Source organism: Danio rerio, chromosome 7 (genome assembly GCF_049306965.1).
Source record: "Danio rerio strain Tuebingen ecotype United States chromosome 7, GRCz12tu, whole genome shotgun sequence".
Classification (NCBI taxonomy): domain Eukaryota; kingdom Metazoa; phylum Chordata; class Actinopteri; order Cypriniformes; family Danionidae; genus Danio; species Danio rerio.
In genome coordinates this window covers 30,319,313-30,335,216 of record NC_133182.1, presented here as the reverse complement: position 1 = coordinate 30,335,216, position 15,904 = coordinate 30,319,313, and the positions used below count along the sequence as shown (strand labels likewise).

Sequence of the window (15,904 nt, the reverse complement as noted above, 5' to 3'; positions counted from 1 at the left end):
GGTCACATGAAACACAATAATTGACCTATGTCAGACACTCAAAATTATTTACAGCATTATGTTTGTGTGTTCACCAAGTGTTTTTCCCCAAGCCAAGTGTATTTTTTTTAGTCCAGTTTTGGTTGTTAAGGGAAATGCCACATTTTGAAAAACCTCAGCCACAGCATTAGGTCATAAGGGTCTATTTATTTCCTGATTTAATGATAATTGTTGGCTTGCATTTTATAAATGTCCAAGGAACATGGAATTAAGCTAAAACTCTTCCTGAATGTTCTATTGAAGAAGAAAATTAAGCAACACTTTAGTTAGCTATTAACTACTGGTCTATTGAAGGCCTATTATTAAGTAAATGGCTGTTTATTAGTACTTATAAAGTATGAACTTCTTCTACACCCCTAGTCCTCCCAATATTTAAACCCAACTACTACCTAACTAGCTATTAATAAGCAGCTAATTATTAGTTTATTGAGCTCAAAGCCTTAGTAAATATATTGTTAATAGGAATGATTATACCAAATAAAATTTCCCCCTAAATTACCTACATTTTGGGTGGTCTAAGTTATTCAACCACAATGTTATGTTTTCATTTCTGTCTGAACTATGCCTTTAAGCTCGCTCTTCTCCTGTAACATCAGCGATTATCAACATCCTAAAATGAACCCAAGTTGCAAAGGGAAAGTGAACTTCTCTGGAAAAGATATGAAACTTCCTGTTCAAGCCGAGTGGGGTGCTGCAGGTGCCCTGTTTGGCTCCGGAATTCCCCCCTCCCCCCAAAAAGATAAAGCATACATAAAAAAAAGAATCTTTTTTGCAATGGCCAAGAAATGTTTGCCATTAAATATCTCTCATGTGTCTGAGCCATTAGCAGGCGCTGGCGGCCAAACAGATGTTTCACTGGCTGTAGCGTGAGCTTTGGCATCCTCCGTCCCCGTTCCTGCTCCGCTTCCTCCTGCAGTTGTGCGAATGAATCCTCCAGAGAGCTCGCTGGTGCAGATGAGAAACAGATCAGCATTCTACAACTGCTAGAGCCATTTTAAGTCACTACTAGCCCAAAAGCAGTCTCTTCTCTTGCACTAACTCTCCCAGAGGAACCAAGTAGACCTTCTGCTTTTGTGGCCGATAACCCTCTTTCCTGTGTGAAGTAATGCTGGTGATAAAAATCTCAGCAATAAGGAGTATAAGCCTAGTGATGCTGTCATCGTGTGCTGTGGGTCCCTCTTCCACAATCTGTTTATGATAGGCACCGCATATCTCGCCATCTAATTAGCTTTGCAGACGAGCGCAGTCAGCACAGAGAGACTGACAGCTTGAATAAAAAAACCTGGAGTGATTCTAAATGTTTGCAGCTGTCTTGTGCTGTGGCCTGCCTGCGTATAAAAAAATTCAGCCTATCCTCTCTCTGTCCGCTTTCCTAATGGCCTGTAGTACAATGTGCTAGCGTAGGACGAGCTGGCAGCGCTTCACTTTCTGTTTGTGTACTGCATCAAGTGGCTGTTTTGTTTACAAGATAATACATTTTCTGCCCTCCTGCTGTTGTAAACAAAATCTAGATGTCACAGCTTGACGGTTAGTTTTCGTTTTCTTTCAGTACTCGAACAAACTCTGCTACAGTATATTGAGTTAGAACACTCTCTTGAAGTGGATGAGAGTTAAAATATATAAGAAAACTGTGGTATCTTCTCTCTTTTAAACTGTCTGAAAGTTTGTAATGATGAGCAGCATCCTGAAACCTGTCACCATGAGTTTAAATTCAACCGCAGCTGATATTAAAGTTGTTTGACAATTGAATATAGTTGTTTATGGACTCTTCATCGACCATGTTCACACTTGAGTTGGGCTTGTCCATATTTAGCAGTGCTGTAATTGGAATGTTTTTATGGTTTCATTTCTTTTAAACATGTTGTGGTCACTGATGAGATGTCTCTTCGCAAAGGACAAATATGGATAATTTATGCCACATTAAAACAGAAAGCCTTTTATGATTTTGGTCTATAAATCAAGCTAAAGAAGAATTACCAACCTACGCATACCGCAAAAAAAAGACCAGTTTCAATGGCAAACGTGTCATGTTGTGTGGTAGGATGCCAAAATCGAAAGTGCAAAAATAGAAAACCTAAATTTTACCATACACCACGCTGCTTTTAATGCCAACCGCAGACGTATTTGGCTAACAACCATAAGAAGAGCTGAATGGATTGAGGACTTAATTAAAAAATGCTCGACACTGCAGTTCTCATGTTATAAAAGGTAAGTTCACACTATGCTGAATCATACACATTACTCTTTTTTTTAATTGCAGCAATGATTTCAGCAAAAACTGTTAAATATGGTTGATTAAACTGCGGACACTGAATGCTAAGAATGAAACATGAAAGTTGGCCTGATTTCACGAGGAATAGTAAGTATTTTAACTGTTGTCAGTTTAGTGGCTAATTCGATTTTAATGTATGATTTTAAAAACCTCAACCCAACCCCAGCCCTAACCGCAAGCGTCATTGGGTGGTGAGCAAATCGTACTAAATTGTACGAATTAGATCGTTTACGAATTCATATGAATTGCCATGAGATTGCGTTGGTAAGTTACACATACTCTGCCGTATGGGTGCAGTTCGCTGTCAGAATGCAGTTGTTTTGCTTGTTGATGATTACCCAGGCCTTGTACAGTTCTGTCTTCTTGTCTTTGGCTAGTCAGAACCTCGGCTTTTAGCACTACAAAGTTTGGAATCTGGTTATCATGGAGCATTATTTCTTGCACACAATTGTTGGCATCCAAAGACTTGTAGGCCTTTAACTTCTCTCTTGTAAAATCACTTGGAGCTTCAATGTGATAGTTGTATATTTCGGGCTGGATGCTTGGCCATTTCGTCTTATCCATTATCCATTGGGAGGGTGCAATTGCAAATGGACCTGCCAGACGAATGCTGCTCACTCAATTTTGCCGAATAACTGTGCTTATCACTGGGAGACAAGCTGTTATAATATGCTGAAAGTATTATGTAAACAACATATATAATAAATAATCAATATAACTTATCTCTAATACAACAACAAACTTTGTACCGCATCGAATGTCATTCCCTCGCTGTAAATGCTAGCGCTCCCGTTTTTTTTTTTTTTCTGCAACCTCGTACGCACGCATCCTGAATGTTTACAAACTGGTAATTCGTCTATTGATTTTGTTGGCTGTTGGCTATATTATAAGCACTAAAAGTTATCAAGTATGTTATAATCAAGTTATCAAGTTATATAAGCTTATTTGGCTTGGTCATTTGATAAAATGAATTCAATAAAGTAGACATTATTAAAGGAGACATTATGACCTGTAAAAAACTCTATTTTTCTAACTTTAGAGGCTTAAATTAATCTTGTAATGAATAAAAAGCACATTTTTGTGACGAGAAATATTCTGTTTCAACAGTAAAGAACAAATCCCCCAAAATAATGCTTAAGTGTAGTAATGAAGCACGATTACTCAAGTCCTTTACAGCCCCGCTGAAGCCTCCAGCAGTGTTACGGCAAAAGAAGCGGTGATCAATATGAATTTCTGCACTTTTGCACTTGCGTTCTTATCCCTTTTCTTTAATCAAAGCCAAAGTATAAAGAAAGCTTGAGAGTTGATTTACTGCACCGGCCTGTCACTCTTTATCAACTTTCTCAATGGGAAGAGACAAAAGTCCGAGAGCCCCCAGAGCTCAGGGAAGACTGGGCCAAATGGCCTCTAATGGCCGTCTTTTTCTAGTGGTGATTTAGATGGTGGCCCAGTCCTCGGCTCACCCAGCATTCCCCTCATCTCCGTTCCGGGGTGCTGTAAGTGTGGGGTTACGAAGAGCATAAAGCTACCCACCATCTGCATTCTTCCCCAGCCCACTGGCCTGTCACAGTCCGCCCCTGATTTAAGGCATTCCACTACAGTGGCCTCTATAAATTTTAAAACTAATTCGCTCCTCTACGGGGCTTTCTGTTTTTGTAACAGGCCCTCTGCTCGACGAAACCACTGACACTTTTATGAAGTGCTCCAAATGAGAGTCAGATTAAAGGTGGCCCCCTTAATGCAAGAGGCCTGGGAGGGAGGGTGAAGGGAGTCTGATGGAAATGTATCAGAGAGGATTCAGCATGGTACAGACTGATACCTACCCTGTCCAAGAGTGATTTATTCATGCCAATTTTGGGGGAGATGCAGGGTGGGAGTGACTGAGGAAGTTTGAACCGCCTCCAAGTTAACTGGCATTTTATACCTGTTCTAAAGTAAACATGCCTCGTGCTTTACAGCCAATTAAATTGTACTTAAGCCTGTAAGTTTACATTAGTAAAAATGCGGGAGAGTTTGAGGAGGCCCAGGGCCGCACTTCACTTTGCACTGGATGTTTTCCTCCACACAAATGGCATAAGGAGTGAATGTGTGCATGTAGAGCTCAGAGCCAGCAGATGCTTTAACACCTTATCCGTCACAGCGTAAGCAACTGAACATTGTGTGCACAAAGAAGGATGTATTTTCCTTCTCTTCTTTATCGAGCTTGAAAAATCCATCTTTTTGGAATCTGAGGCGGTTGTTTTACGGGCTGCTTCTTTTAACGCATCACCAGAGCCAGAGTGCGGCCCGTGTTTTATGGTCTCGTAAACGAGCAGTGATGTTGTGAAACGTGCGTCTGTGTGTGTGTGTGTATCTCTGTGTTTGTGTGTGTGCGCACCTATGCACTTATATCCGTGTGCGTGTTGTATGTCTGATAGGGATTTATCTCTGCTTTTCCCCTTTCCCCCACCTCTTTCTGTCTGGTTGCTGGATCACTCCCAAGAGAGTGATATTGGGCAGCTCTGCAATAGCACACGGTTCCCAGAGATTCCTCTCACACCACAACCATGAAACACACGGGAAGAGAAAAAAGACAGCCTCTTGTGATTCTGTGCATCATTGCGAAGTTAAACTAACTCGCCATAACTCCTCATGGGAGTCTATAGATGGTGTGCAAGATGTTTTGCTTAATTCTTATCCTAACATTTGTCTTAATACAACAGCTTGATGGAGGGATAAACTATTATTATACACATCATGTACTTTTGAAAATATGGAATTGTATAAGTTTATAAAGGTCATATCAGCAATATTATATATTGACTGGGGATTAATTGGGGTTCTTGGAATGTTTTGAGCTCAACATGCAGTTTTAACTGATTCAGCAGGTTCATCATGAAATAATTATAACAATGGGTCAGTTCATAAGAATGATTCATTCATATATCTGGTCTCAGTTTCTACAGATTAAATAAGGTACATTTATAAGTTTGATGATATGTACACTCTAAAAAAACTTATAAAAAGTTATTTATTTGACCTAATGGTTGAGTGAAAAGTATTTGGTGCTTTGTTGGGTTATTGTGAACCTTTATTGACTTATTTATTAATAGCACAACCAGTTGGGTTACATATTTGGTGCTTTGTTTGGCTATTTTTAACCTTTATTGGGATATTTATTAATAACCACTTGGGTTAAATATTTTGTGCTTTGTTGGGTTATTTTGAACCTTTATTGGGTTATTTACTTATTAGCTCAACCAGTTGGGTTAAAAATGTTGAATTCCAGCAGTCAACTGATATAACTGACACAGAACAGCTGTATTATTATGCCTGTGTAATGTTGTTTTCGCATTAAAATGTTTATTTAAGCTGTAACGCAATCATTTTGACTACTTTTTTATTTATCAAATTACCTCTCCATGTCGTTTTTTTATATCTGTTTCACCAGCACTCTTAATTACTGATGATACAAACATGCACTTCATATTTATATTAAACTGATAAAATGCTTAAGTGTCTAAACTTAAAATGGTATAGAAATAAAGCATTTTCAATATTTTTGAAAACTGTATGTCGACACAGTGGTGCAGTGGGTAGCACAATGGTTCGAGCTGCAGCTGGGTCAGTTGGCATTTCTGTTTGGAGTTTGCATGTTCTCCCTGTGTTCGCGTGAGTTTCCTCCAGGTGCTTCAGTTTCCCTCACAAGCCCAAAGACATGCAATATAGGTGAATTGGGTTGCCTAAATTGTACGTAGTGTATGTGTCCGAATGGATGTGTATGGATGTTTCCCAGTGATGGGTTGCAGCTGGAAGGGCATCCGCTGCGTAAAATATATGCGGCAAGTTGGTGGTTCATTCCGCTGTGGCGACACCAGATTAATAAAGGGAATAAGCCGAAAATGAATGAATGAATGGACTAGTAATAGTCACAATAGTAATATCAGAATGGGAAAAAATAACATTTAATCAAAATAATCTTCTTTGCAGTATTGCACTGTATATTAAGAATAAAAAATATTTTTTTGTATAGAAGTTTTTTGTAATTGGCTGCATTGTTCATTTCAGCATTTCAAATTTTAATATAGTTTTATGTCTTCTTGCTTATAGCACTTCTATCAAAGAATTGCTGAAATGATTTTGTGGTAACATTTTGAGAACATTAGAAAGCAGAATATTTACTGGAATCACTGGAAGAACTTTCATTCAGAACATTCAGACAACCTTTCCACAACACAAAGCTACAATTCTGAGATAGTTCTGCCTAACTTCCACCTTGTTGCTTTAAAACTGTTGTGAAAACTAAACAATATCTTTCCTTTCTCTCATTGTAGATTTTTATTAATAATGAATGGCATGATTCTGTGAGCGGCAAGGTCTTCGCCACGTACAACCCTGCCACAGGAGAGAAGATCTGTGATGTCCAGGAAGCCGACAAGGTCTGTGTGTGTGTGTGTGTGCGCGCGCGCGTGTGTGGTTTCTTAGCATGCTAGTGTGTTTGTCAGCAGAGTGTGTATTTGGTAATTGGTCAAAGCATTGCCAGAAACAGGTTTGGCACAATTGCTCTGCTGGACTACATTTAGTCGTCCAGCGCCGCTATTGTGCTTCTCACTTTCAGCCTTCACTCAGCATGAATAAGCATCCAGAACTGAAAGAGAGGGAGGGAAGGGGCTGTAGTTCAGTCTAATGTGGTTAAGCAAGCTAGAGGCTGTAGTTCCTCTCTGTAAATCAGGCAGAAAGTGTGGAAAACCAGAATGGATACAGGAAATAGAGACCCCCTGAACGTGCAACTGGGGAAGTCATTGAGACTCATCCGGAATGAATGGATTTAATTTGTCCCTGAGGTGGACAAACACCTGTTTGGAGGATAATGTTATATCATTAAATGTGCTCTCCGCTCTCGCTCTCCCTCCTCTTGCTTATATCTCTGTCTCTTTTCTGTCTCACCCTTTCTGTTAGGCTGATGTGGATAAAGCTGTGCAGGCTGCACGTTCGGCCTTCTCTCTGGGTTCAGTATGGAGGAAGATGGATGCATCTGAACGGGGGAAGCTACTGTTCAAATTGGCTGATCTGGTGGAGAGAGACAGTGCTTACCTTGCTGTAAGTACTCCATCCAACACTCTTGTCAGACTTAATGACCAAGTCTTCCCTTGCAATAAGTGTGTTATTAATATACTTTACACTTAAAAGTGTCCTCCAGACTTTTTTCCTCAGATATTTTATATACTTCTCAGAAACAAAACACCTGGAATTACACTTAAAGGGATAGTTCACCTAAAATCAGCCATCATTTACTTGGCCTTATGTGGTTTCAAACATTTCTAAGTTTCTTCTGTTAGACAAAAAAGTTGAATTGAAAAATGTTGGAAACCTGTAACCACTGACTTCCATGAAATGTTTTTCCTACTGTGGAAGAAGATTTTCAACTTTCTTCAAAATATCCTCTTTTGTGTTCGTCTAAAAAAAGAAACTCCTAAAGGATTAGAACCACTTGAGGGTGAGTAAACAGTACATTATAATTTTTGGGTGAACTATCCCTTCAAGTATACTTGACCTACACTGATAGAAAAGACGTATATTTGATCTACATTTTGATTGGGAAATACTTAAACGTAATTTATAATTATGTATTCTATTCTGAAGAAAAATACTGTTCAAAAGGTACTACAGTTACTCGTTAAGTATGCTAAATAGTACTTTCATAAGCTGAAGAGCGGACCAATTAAGCCCTAAGTATTATTAAAATCATTTTAGCAGCATTTATTGTACATAAGCTACCTGACAAACGTCTTGTCGTCGATCCCAGATGAAAGATCAAGAAATATTAACTTGACTTTTAGTTGATCATTTAGAAAAGTGGCAGAGGGTAGATTTTCCTGATGAATAATCTGTTGAACTGCATCCCAATCATCACAAATACTGCAGAAGACTTACTGGAATCTGCATGGACCCAAGATTCTCTAAGTTTGGAGAAGGAAAAATCATGGTTTGGGGTTACATTTTGTATGGGGGCGTGCAAGAGATCTACAGAGTCGTTGGCAACATCAACAGCCTGAGGTATCAAGGCATTTGTGCTGCCTAATACATTACAAACATTACACATTCTTCATCAGGATAGCACTTCTTTTCATACTTCAGCCACCACATCAAAGTTCCTGAAAGCAAAGAAGGTCAAGGTGGTCCAGGATTGACCAGCCCAATCACCAGACATGAACATTATTGAGCATGTATGCGGTTTGATGAAGGAGGCATTGAAGATGAATCCAAAGAATCTTGATGATCTCTGGGAGTCCTGCAAGAATGCTTTTTTGCCATTCCAGTTGACTTTATTAATCAGTTATCTGAGTCATTGTAGAGATGTATGGATGCAGTCCTCTAAGCTCATGAGAGCCATACACAATATGAATTATTTTTTCAGTGCACCATGACTTTATATTCTATACGTTACATTATTTCTGTTGAATGACAAGAGTTTTGTCTAAGCAAAGTCAGACCTTACTGTCCTAAAAAATAATTAAAAATCAAGGCATGATCATATTTTATTTTGGAAAAATAAGTGTAATCTAGAGGCCTTTACCTTTCATATAAGCCACTTCTGATATCAAAGGTGCAACTAGGAGTCAAGTTATTATTTGTTGTTCCTAAAACTTGGATTGGCTACAAGAGGTACAGACTGGTGACAAAATAAATTTTTAGATACATTAATTCACATGCAGTTTGAGTGCAAAAACCTTTATGTGTCGTCGGGAATTTATCGAAAATTAGCATTTTTCTCAGCCTCCTATGTTTATGCTGAGCTATTTCATTTTAAAGGTCACGAAAAGAACCTACACACAGGAACCTGAACATTTCAGATGGCTTTTAGTGGTTTTTGCACCTGAACTCTTTATAATCTCTCTTTTATAATCTTTAATACTAAATCTGATAATAGGATACTTTGACGTTGGCATCTGTTGTTGGCATCAGTCCTGACTCCCTCAAATCTATCACCTTCACTCACGAACCAGGGGCAGACTTAACCCAAGTCTCATTCTGGTCAGTGCCAGTTTTTTCTGAGTGAGAATCAGATTCAACAGGACAGAGCCATCTGAGCAGACAAAGACACTCACAACAATAAGCAAGTGTCTAATGAGTGGCCTGTCTGTCTGCTTGGGGCTTACTGAGGCAGGAACTGCTGTTTTTCAACCAGTTTTGAGGTGTTCTGCAAATATCTGAAAGCCATGATGATGACACATGACCTTTGGGTGCTAACGATCACTTAGGTCAGGAGCAAAATGTAAAGGTGAGGTATTGTTTTGTGTCGTGATTTGCTTTTATCTCCGCCGTTCTTCCGTCGTAGACATCTGCTTTTACTTCTCTTTAGCAGAGATGTGTCGGAGGAGACAAGAGCGCAGTGTTTGTCTTCACGCATGTAGCTCTCGCTGCGGCCATTTTGAATAAATCTCTTTCATGTTATGGTTTAGACTTTGTCCTAAATGGACTGAAACAACAGATTTTCTTCATCTAGCTCGGAACAAGTGTCAGAGCGAATTGCTTTAAAAGAGAAACGCAATGTCCATGTGGTTACGATCACTCTTTATATCAATCTAATCCCACGTCGATAAGAAATCACAGCCGGCTGACGCAGAGATAACAAAGTCAGGTCTCTGGTGAGGGCTGTATGAGTATCATGTTTCTTTGGGGAGCAGATGTACGTGTGTGCTTTAGATATGCAGCATGGGGGGTGTCAGGTTCAATCCCTATGAGTGACTTTTCATCACACACCCACACTCTCATCTGCTTCTCTCCTTCCAGACCCTGGAGTCTCTGGACAGCGGCAAACCTTTCCTCCCCTGCTTCTTTGTGGACCTTCAGGGGATCATTAAAACATTTCGATATTACGCTGGATGGGCAGATAAGATCCACGGGTCTACAATTCCAATTGGTAAGCTGATGCGCACCCTGTCATAAACCTTACATACACACACACAAATAGCATGTTAATGATAGGGGATTTTGGGGAGGCTCTACTCTCTAATTAAGGCCTGAACCCCCATAACAAAGGGGAATCAAAGCTAAAAGTTGAAGAGTACTAAAATGAAAAAAAAAAAACATCCTAAAATTAAACGTTTTAAAGGCTTGCAAAGTTTTATCTCACAGTAATCAGTACCTCTAAAATAGAAGTAAAGCTCACTGTAAAAAATGCAGCGTTCCCACAATTCCTTCATGTTGTCCCAACACAAATCAACATAGCTTTAAGTGGATTGAACATAAAACAATTAAGTTGTCCCCAAAACAAAGTCAAGAATTATGTTGGTTCAACTCATATTAAATTAGTCGATGGAACATGCAGCAAAAGTAATTTAGGCTTTTGATAAGAATGACCATGAGTAATATAATTCAGTTTATTTTTATTTGTATAGCGCTTTTACAATGTAGATTGTGTTAAAGCAGCTTAACATGGAAGTTCTGGTAAATTGAAATCGTGTCAGTCCAGTTTTCAGAGTTGAAGTTCAGTTTAGTTTCACTGCTGAAAGTCCAGACACTGAAGAGTAAATGCAGAAATACTGCAATTACTTGGCACTACAGCATGGATTTTCAAACACATGCCTTAAATAATAAACTTATTAATATTTATAATATTAAACATTTACAAAATATACACTCTTATTGTTTCTTTTAGATATTTAATGTTTATTCAACATGTATTACAATTATATTTAAACATTTTAATCAATAGTTAAATATTTTTAAAATAACTTAAAGTATTTAATAAGATTAAAATAATAATATTAATTTTTTTCAGCAAGGATTCATTAAATTAACACTCCACGTTTTTGGGATATAGGCTCATTTTACTACTCCCCTAGAGTTAAACAGCTGAGTTTTACCATTTTTAAATATATTCAGCTGATTTCCAGGTCTGGAGGGAGCAATTTTAACTCCAACTTAGGTTGGACCTTTAACATCTCACTCAAAAAAATAAATAAATAAAAAAATCCAAAAAGAGCTTTGCTGATTTTCCGATTTAAAGCTCGACTCTTGTGTAGTTACATTGTGTCCTAAGACTGACAGAAAATTAAAAGTTGCATTTTTCTATGCCAATATGGCTAGGAACTATCCTCTCATACTGGCATAATAATCAAGGAAAGGTGCTCCCACTAGACAATGAGATCAGCCAAATAGATTCAAAGATGTTTAAACTCAACTGTTTAACTCTGGGAGAGTTGTAAAATGAGCCTATTTCCAAAAAGGTGTTAGGAACAGTTTTATGACTCTACACTAAGACCCCCAAACTTTCAAACAGTGGTGAAAATTAAGAGTATTTACAGTATTCATTTGACTTGGACATCACAATTACACTGGACGACCAAAAACATTTATTTAAGCAGACTTTAGCAGACTTCAGGCTTTAGCAGGCTTTAGCAGATCTCCAAATTCTCAACACCTGTCCACGGGAGGCTTGACATTAAATGTAAATGAAATAGATACATATACACAACATTATAATTCTTTACATAAAATTGCTGTAAGGCAAAAGCAAAGGCAGCATGATCAAACAAACTTATAGTAGACTATTTGTGAAACACTGACTGCTCTTTTGTTTTTAACTACTTTAAGTACACTACAAAAAATATTTATGTAACTTTCTAATTTTAGGCTAACAGGTAAATCATTCCACAATTTGGTTCCCTTAACAGAGAAAACAAATTGACCAAAAGAGGTCTTATACTTTGAGACAAGACACGTGTGACTCTAAGGTTTGATGCCTACTGATTAGATCGAAAACAGCATTGGAACATGTCCATTTAAACATTTAAAATTCATTCATTCATTTTCTTTTCGGCTTAGTCCCTTTACTATTCTAGGGTCTTCACAGTGGAATAAACCGCCAACTTATCTAGCATATTTTTTACCCAGCGGATGCCCTTCCAGCTGCAACCCTTTACTGGGAAACACCCACACACACCTAATACACAATACACATACCTAAATCACCTGTACCGCATGTTTTTGAACTTGTGGGGGAAACCGAGGCACCTAGAGGAAACCTACGTGAACACTGGGAGAACATGCAAACTCTACACAGAAATGCCAACCGACCCAGCCGAGGCTCGAACTAGCTATTTTCTTGCTGTGAGCGTCGCCCCATTTAAAAATCAATTTAGGATATAGAAATTTATTAAAACTATCCAAACTAAAAAGGTTATATTTACATAAAACTTCACAATGATCTCAATAATGCCATCGCATCATTACACGTTTTGGTAGGCTACATTAATCTTTTAAAAAACTTAATGCCATTTCGGAGAGCAAGGAGGAGACAGATGCACTCAGAGCTTTACTTGCAGACCCATCCTAGACATTTTAGGAAGTTTGACCTTGAGCAGAGAGAGTGCAGCTCTAAGCCGGGGTAGAGCTGTGTTTTCTCTGAGGCCTGCAGGAGATGTTGTGGGGTTATGGAGGTGCACTGAGGGTAAACAGACGAGGTCCCGTAACAGTTATAAATCTGAGTGCTAATGGCCGCCCTCCTGTGGAGCGCTGCCATCGGTGGAGCACAGTGACAGCTACGGGGCCGGGGGGCACTACGGGGCAAGGGGGGGCACTGGGGGTCTGTTCTGGCTAATTTAGTTGTTTGAAAGGAACGCGGCAGGGAGCCTGGAGACTACGGGACAGCAGCAGACTTGCAGCTCTGATGTCACGGTGCAGCCATTAGTGTGCAAGTATGTGTGTGGAGCCCCTCGTCACATGGGTTAGAGAGGTGTCCGGCGTCCATGTAATTATTGTGCATTCCAGCACTGTCTGTCACCATCACTCTCTGATTAGATCAGCCTCTAACTGAACATACACTGTGCTGTCCACCTTTTTCTACACTTGAAGATGTACAACGACTGAGCTGTTTGGAAGCTTTTTGAGAAAATGGAGCAACATTTGGACAACAGTGATTCTAAAAATGCATCACATTATTTGCATTTTGATTTTAGGAATAATAATAGCGGTTCATTTTAGAAACAGTGAACCTAGAATCTGCTGTAAGTTAGATATTAACAGAGAAACTTGGGTTGCTAAAGTAAATGTTAGCAAGCCCTGCTAACTGTGTTTTACATTGAACATAGAACAGCTTCAGTTATTCTTGCGTCAAGCTACCTAAACTGTTCTGAAATGTCGTAATGCATGGCAGGTACAGCGTACATATATAATATTAAATATTATTAAATATTAAACAAATAAAAATGTTCTCTTTTTAAAGAATCCAAAAAGTTGCATCTGAACTGCTCTCTTAGACATTTTAAAAGTTCCTCAAAATGGCGCAAAGAACTGTATTGCGCTTGTGCATGGGCCTTATTACAATACTGAGTACTGATTGGTCAATCATCATTGTTTATAAGTCATAAAATACCATAAAGAGAGAATTTTAATATTTAATTTTCATAATAAAATTTACATTACACTCACTGTTGTTAATCTAAAGGGGATGATAAGGAAGATTGTGGTTTTACAAAGGGTATGCTTTTTGTCATTTTTTTCCAAAAGGGGGATGCCATCCCCTCACATCCTCCCTCATCTCGAGCACTGTATACACGTGTACAGTGTCAGGGGTAAGGCATTACAAGTAAAGCAAATATTACTTAAGTAATGAGTGAAATTATGCAGCACTTTTAAAAATCAAGTAATAATATTTAAGTTTGGTGACACGGTGGCACAATAGGTAGTGCTGTCGCCTCACAGCAAGAAGGTCGCTGATTCAAGCCTCAGCTGGGTCAGTTGGCATTTCTGTGTGGAGTTTGCATGTTCTCCTCGCGTTCATGTGAGTTTCCTCCGGGTGCTTTGGTTTCTCCCACAAGTCCATGGGTTGCAGCTGGAGGGGCATCCGCTGTGTAAAACATATGCTGGATAAGTTGCTGGTTCATTCTGCTGTGGCGACCCCAGATCAAAAAAGGGACTAAGCCGAAAAAGAAAATTTTCCATACAATTACTGTTAATGAAAAGATTATAGATTATGATGATTAGTGTTCACAGAAAATGTTTATTTTCTAAAAAAAGATCATTATTTGGCTAATTAGTATTTTATTTAGGTTATTTAGTATGTTATTTCCGCATAGTTTCAGTTTATGTGAATTTAAAATTTTGATATAATTTCAATTTTATTCCTTATTACAATGCAGTAATATGCAAAGCCACCTCATTGAACCCAGCAAGGTTATTATATCTTTGCATTTTAAAATTGGTTTTTATTTTGATACTATTTTCCCATTATCATATTGTACAATTTTCCAAAATGGTTTTAATTAGTTTTAGTTTAGTTTTTGGTTTTTTTTAGTTCAATTTTTTGAACACATTTCTATTTTGGTTTTATATATTTAGTTTATGAGTGAACTGAACACATATAGTGTCGACCAAAGTGAAATGTAATGTTTGTTGTTGTGTTCTAAAAATAAAATAATAGTTTAAATACTGAATCCAAAACTATATCAATGCAACAAAGTGAAAATTATGAGGAATTCAGAGACAAATTATTCATATTAAAGATCATACTGTTTGTGTAGTTAAACATGCATTTATAATTTGGGTTAGCATAAGAAGAGATGATAGGACACATTTTATGTTTATATAGAAAATATATTTTTAATATAATAATATGCTTGACTGATCTGCAGGAGTTTTCTATTAGCAGGCCAGATTTTCCACCACATAGTTAGATATGAAAAGATTATTGATGTATATAGATTATGATGATGTGTTCACAGCAAATACTGTTCATTTTCTGAAAAAGATCATTTATTTTTGCTAATTATCATTTAGTTTATGTGAATGTTTAATTTTCTCTGTGACTGCTGTTCTGTTAGTTTTAGCTTTTCATTTATTGTGAATTTTTTAAAATGTAATTTTATTTAAATTTTGTTAACTAAAACAACCTTTGTACTTAGTTGTTTTAAAAAACACTTCACTGCCTGTTTTATGGATGTTATTCCCAAAATGTACGCAAAGCCTGATGGGAAAAGGAAAAAGGTGGATACAGTTCTTGAATAAAGCACACAGTCACTCTAGTCGCCCATGTATTTGATAATGTCTCCCTCATATTCACTCTCTCATCTTACACAAACAAGCACCCATGCTGCTGCATGCTGTTATGATACGATTTTCACAGCAGGAGAAATAAAAATGAAGAATGGAGGGGAAAAGAACTGTAAATCCCCCTGTCAGCGCTGGAGCTCAGCACTGGGCCTTTGTTGTGTTGCTAAACCAAACTTGCATAGTGGGAACTCACGGCGATTCGCTTTATTTCATTTCCAATCTCATCCGTAATAGAATTACAACACAAACAAACAGAATGTGTGTTTTTGGCCATCTCTTATCTGGCCACCAAGTGAGATGAATCATTGGCATGCATCACGTCCAGATGCTTTACGCCAACCTCATGTTTCCACAGCGAGGGATGGAGAGATCACACTTTTTCCCATGTTGCCGTAAGACGAAAACAGGCTCTTTTGTAGACAGCGGTTTAATCTGATGCTCTTTTGACTGAAACTTAGTGTTAGTAACAATGACAGCTGATAGTAATCTTCCTGCTCTATGTTCTGACTATATACTGCCAATAATTCTGTCATTTAATTTTACCTTTCACAAGTGAGA

At 38.1% G+C, this 15,904-nt stretch overlaps 1 protein-coding gene across 4 annotated transcripts in view; it reads left to right on the top strand.

Annotated features, from left to right (window-relative positions):
* Positions 1–15,904, top strand: part of aldh1a2 (aldehyde dehydrogenase 1 family, member A2) — a 42,120-nt gene that overhangs the window by 9,501 nt on the left and 16,715 nt on the right. For 3 of the 4 annotated variants that reach the window (XR_012382273.1, XR_012382274.1, NM_131850.1), the window contains 3 exon segments: positions 6,625–6,729; positions 7,250–7,390; positions 10,085–10,214. Coding sequence is in view for 2 of the 4 variants with exons in the window: in NM_131850.1 (NP_571925.1) it covers positions 6,625–6,729; positions 7,250–7,390; positions 10,085–10,214 (376 nt within the window). In the remaining 2 variants the exon portion in view is untranslated. 4 annotated transcript variants of the gene reach the window in all.